General features: G+C 36.7%; 1 protein-coding gene across 1 annotated transcript in view; it reads left to right on the plus strand.

Moving 5' to 3' along the window:
- The window catches only part of wwk (white walker), a 61,667-nt gene extending 56,307 nt beyond the window's left edge, over window positions 1-5,360 (plus strand). Inside the window, exons 15-16 of the mRNA XM_069825946.1 lie at window positions 1,160-1,341; window positions 3,220-5,360. Of these exons, the coding sequence (XP_069682047.1) occupies window positions 1,160-1,341; window positions 3,220-4,153 (1,116 nt within the window). The 3' untranslated portion in view covers window positions 4,154-5,360. The remainder of the gene's footprint in view (window positions 1-1,159; window positions 1,342-3,219) is intronic.
- Window positions 5,361-5,377: the final 17 nt, after the last annotated feature.

Raw genomic sequence — 5,377 nt, forward strand, 5'->3', positions numbered from 1 at the left:
TATTTACTGAATTACATTGCGTTTGATTTATTATCATAGGAGCTACGACATGATAATGTTTAACGGTGTGGCAAATAGATTCCTCGTATGGTAGCTCGGCAACGTAAGAACAAAATGGCGAACGATACTACTTACCTAGACTTTATAGACCCTTCACTTTCTAAGACGTAAGCAAAGAGGCGGAGTCACGCCGGAAATAACAGTGTCGGGACTATAGTATGTCGATTCAAAATCTCACTAGTCCACAGCCATATGTGTGTAATGAAACCTGCCAATTTACATCCAGTCGGAAGAAGTAGGTTTGGCAATGGAATCCAACCAGACAAATTCTGAAATTGATGTAATATGGAACATAATATAGAGGTTTAGACACTATTATAGAGCATTAAATGAACCTATATATGAAGTGAAATGAAGACATTTTAAAAACAAATCAAGGAAGTTGTTATTACGCTATACTTTCTTTTCTCCTGTTTGCTTGCATATCATATGAAATTCACCACTTAATATGCTTGTCATCCCATTTAAGACGCTCTCTTTCATCATCTGAAAATTCTTAAAATATCATTCAATGCGCGATATTACAACTTACTGACATTATAACTGGTTGTAACCCAGGAAGTGTTTAGTGGGGAGATCTGACTGGTCTCTCGCACAGGAGGAAGACGAATCGGCAGTGAATGGCAGTGATTTAGGCCTATAGTCGTACAAATAATGCGTCATTTAGAGGTAATAGAAAACATTATGTTGATCTTACCTGAAATTGTTTTAGAAATTTACGAGCCAACTACTGTATAATTAGTGTACATGCATAAAATAAAAACAATTTTTGTGGAATGGAATATTTGAACTGATCCATATCTTTTATGGTTACACAGTAACACAACACATAATATGGAAAACATGCGACAGCACTCTGGTTCTGCGATCTTGATACTAAAATATTTGCCTCTTCTAAGCCACTTGTAGACATGATAAACGTCATATGCTTCCCCTTATAGTATGAGCATGTGCTCAGAGAAAGAGAATTGTTAAACCACACCTTTTCTCAATATATTCTATTATAGCAACTATCCTTTTTGAATTTTGTCTCATCTACTGCGATTGTAATTGTTATTTATTAATGCTCAGTACAACTTTGTTTTTATTTCTCTTCCAGCATATAATGTTAACATTACGGTTTATAATAACATGTGCAATACCAGACCTTCCTGAATGGGTTGCTACAGAAATGGCTAAAGTAGAGTTTGCTAGACGAGAAGCATGTCGTCGCCTTTCATCCACAACCACCTCACCTGCACCAGATGTCACAGTTCCTCCACCAGGATTGGTTATAGGACGGTCAGTAATTTATCAACAAATAATAAATAAGTCTTGGGAAATACTTCATTGATATATAGTGGAATCAATAAAGTAGATGTGATTTAATGTTCTATGATATAACTTGCTGTGTTTTAATAATACCTGTAAAATTGTGTTATATTTAAGATAAAATTTCAGATATTTACTATCTATAAAGAAATCTGCATCTTTCACTGTGTAATGAATTTAGATTAGTTTCTTTCATATAAAGTAAGTTTTTCTCATAAATAATACGAAAAAAAAAGTTATTAACTCAATACAAATTGTGCTAATTGAAATGAGGCATCTTGAACAACAAACAAATTCTGGCCTTAGACCAGATGCACATAAACTCTAGCCCTCAGTTAGATGTGAAAAAATGTCAGCTTTGGATTTGCGAAGCAGCATTAATCACTGATATTTGCACCTTCCATGACGGTTGAATTATGTTGTAGTTCTTAGGTGTTTCAACCATGTGGTAAAAATTAAATATTTCGAATGTTTCAGAACTGCATATTGGTTTCCTTAGCTGTCCTTGATGGTCTAGTATAACAATGCATTTCATTGATCTGTGATTCGCTTGTTCCAACACAGCTAACGTCAATTGATTTTTAAAGATGGAGGCTGAGAATTTATAATTTCTTGATCATTAACACTTACTTTACTTCTCCCACAGACAAAAACTGCAGTAGCTATTAACAGCTGAGTAGTTTTCAGAGCCATACTAGAGGAGAAGTAGCCAAAAAAAAAAAAAGTCCATAAATCTTTCCTGTAAATGATAAACTAAATATTAAAGTCTTATGAAAAAGAAGGAACCTGCCATTTCTACGTCATTCTGGGATAAGAGTAACAACACTGCTCGAAATGCATGATCAGTATATTTATTGTTAGCGTCATACTTTATTTGTAATAGGAGTAATGTTTATCTAATAATGCTTTCAACTGAAGAGTTTATTCAGCGTCAAAATGCAACATGGACAAGAAATTTCTAATAAATTTTACCTGAATAGGGTTCTCCTAAGTTTCGTAAATTTACGACACGGGCTTCCCAGCCTTACTTCCCTCTCGGAAGAAGCCATGCTAAATATTTTATTGCTCACAACCCAGTTTTAATCCTTGAATCTTCAATTCATTGGCTAGCATCACATCTACTAGTCCACTGAGGATAATTTGTTTATAGGTTCTTTAAAGACATTAAAGGCCTCATTTGTTACATTCTTTTCATCTAATTTCAAAATGTGTAAATAAGTACTGGCGAGGATTCATAGACTATATACGTAAAATAGAAATGAAAACTTGTGTTCATTACCGTACTTTAGAAATTAAGTCCCAAATACCTCTGAAATTACCTGATTTTCATGGCATAGCATGGTTTTGGGGGCTTCTCACTTACTCATTAGTACTTAATAAATATTGGTGTCATATCAAAACGAAAGTTGTGTTTATTTTTTAAATTAAATTTGGAATTATCTATCATGCAATGAGATTTATTGTTCCCAGTTCTTCGATTAATTACTCATTATTACTTACAAAAGTTGTAAGGTACTTTATTTTTTTAAAGAATAATTTGAAATTATCAAACATGCATAAGATTTATTGTTTCGATGTTTGAGAACTACTTATTTGAAAGGGATCGCCTATTTCATTGGCTCTGTTGTGCGAGGATAATACAAATAACTGGACAGTACAGATGTAACGGAACCAATAGAGTAAGCGACCCTTCAACTCTTGGGCAATACACGCATTTTTGCTGGAACCAGTAAGTTCCAAAGCATCAGAGATTATAAATCTCAAGACATGTTATCCCAAATTATTCTCCACAAAGTATTAAAATGTCACTATTTTTAAGAAACTAATTAATGCATTTATTTATTTTAGATTTGTTGTTTCTCCTGCTAATGAGGTAAGTACCGACACTGGTGGACAGGATACAAATCGCACACCGGGAAATACTACACCTATAGCAGAGGAAAACCTCCCAACACCTATAGTGGAAAATGCAGCACCACCTATGGAAGAACCAACACCCCGAACAGTAAGATCCTCGCCTGTGGAGAGTAAGCAACTCTCACCAAGCATAACAAAATCTCTTCCTAAGAAATCTCGAGATTGGTTGGGACCAGAGGGAGAGACATTGGGCTATCATCTGACAATTGGACCTCATGGAGTGGACTGGGCACGACGGCTTGGATTGGATCCTGCCCGTAAAGGAAGTGAACCAGAAATGGGAAGTGCGTCTGGGGGTGATCTGCGGCGCAGCACCGACTGCATTGCACACAAAGACCTTGCAGCGTCATCAGACTCCGACCTCTTGCGCTCTGCGCCTCCCTGGGCAATGACACATACTCGGTCCAAGTTTCGTTTTTCACCTGAAAAAGAGGGATCATCCGACAGCAGCCGTACTGTATCAAGTCAGGAAGGCGAGGATTCCAGCCATACAGGAGCTGCAGCAGCAGCAGGGGCAGCTGCAGTTTCAACCACAGCTGCCGCTGTGCCAGCTACCACCCCCACTACAAATACCAAAGCAGACGAATTGGCAGCTGCGGCTGCAGCTGCAGCAGCCAAAAAGACGAGGGTGAAACAGTCTCTCATGAAGCGAGCTCGCAGCGTTGCCATATTCTCTCTCAAACTGAAGGAGCGTAGAGCTCGAGAAGCATCTGCAAAGGAAGCGGAGACCAAGGCCAAAGAGAAATGGTTACCACCTCCTAATGTTGGAGGAGAGTTGTCATGTATACCAATAGAGAAGCTCATATCTGTGGATGACGTAGCTATGGACCTCCAGCGTAGGATGAACACTTCTGGTAATTTGTAGCCTTTGCCAACTTAGCTACCTGATTCATCCCCATTGTTTTACTCTAGTCTATAGGGATCAATATCATTTAATTTAGCAATACCTCAAATATCCTATGTCATAGTATATGTCTTAGAATGTGCTAGACTCTCATACATTGTTAGTGTCCATCTAAATACGACATACAGGTTAAACAGTTGCTATTGTTTATTTATCTTAAGTGTTTTAGGCTGTTTTTATTTCCATTCTTTGCCAGAAATACTCGGATGAAAGTGGAAGTCGAGGACTTCCAAATACTTAACGTTTAGTTTACATGTGAAGACCACAGATAGGTATGCAGGACATTGCATGCTTCTCAGAAGAGCTGGTAGGTTAGAACATCAACCAGATTCTAAATGCATTTCTCAGCTACTTTATTTTGGTAAGATCGTCAGTGAGAACAAAGCATGCTGTTGTTATTGTTATAGGAAACTTCACAGTTACTGCCACAGACTAGAAAAACAGAGGCCATATTGTTGTTAAGATAGTACCTGTCTCCTTAAAACTTAATCAGAACTTAGAGTCCCGAGTAGTATGTGTACTGGCTAGAAAAGGGCGTGGCAGTATTGTAAACACACATTCCATACGACTGGTCCAATGCTGTCATGTTGTCAGCACTGAATTAGTATTTTTACGCTGATGTCTTATTCCTTTTTCAGCTGTTGCCTAAGAGTTTGTAAGAAAGTTTGTTTTTGTTATCTGCAAACGATGTTTTATGTCAAGTGCCTATTGCAAATTCAGATTTAAGTTCTGTTAAATAAAATATAAATTAATGTTGTATACAAAAATGCATTGTTAATACTTATCAGTGTATTATTTTCGAAAATGTTTCATAAAAGTAATGTTGAGACAGTAGCTTTGTGAACTTTTCTACCGACACAGATCCTCTATTTATAATAATCTGGAGTTACCTTGTTATCAATTTGTGTGCAACTACTGATGATTTGTATGACACTCTTATTTTAAGCAATATTCAGGTCCATAGCACAGGACAAACCCAAGATTTTTAATACGTATCTGATTCCGTTAACTGGCTATGGGCCTGGTTTGAATAAATGCTGCTTCTAATTCTAAGTTTCTACATAAGGCTAGAATATTGTATTAATGCAGATTTATAGGGAACGACATTGTCCCAATTATTTGTTATTCACCATATGTAGGAATGTAATATAGTTAGAATTTCACAATGTGTGTTGCAAGTTTGTA

Source organism: Periplaneta americana, chromosome 5, assembly GCF_040183065.1.
Source record: "Periplaneta americana isolate PAMFEO1 chromosome 5, P.americana_PAMFEO1_priV1, whole genome shotgun sequence".
In the NCBI taxonomy this organism is placed as follows: Eukaryota; Metazoa; Arthropoda; class Insecta; order Blattodea; family Blattidae; genus Periplaneta; species Periplaneta americana.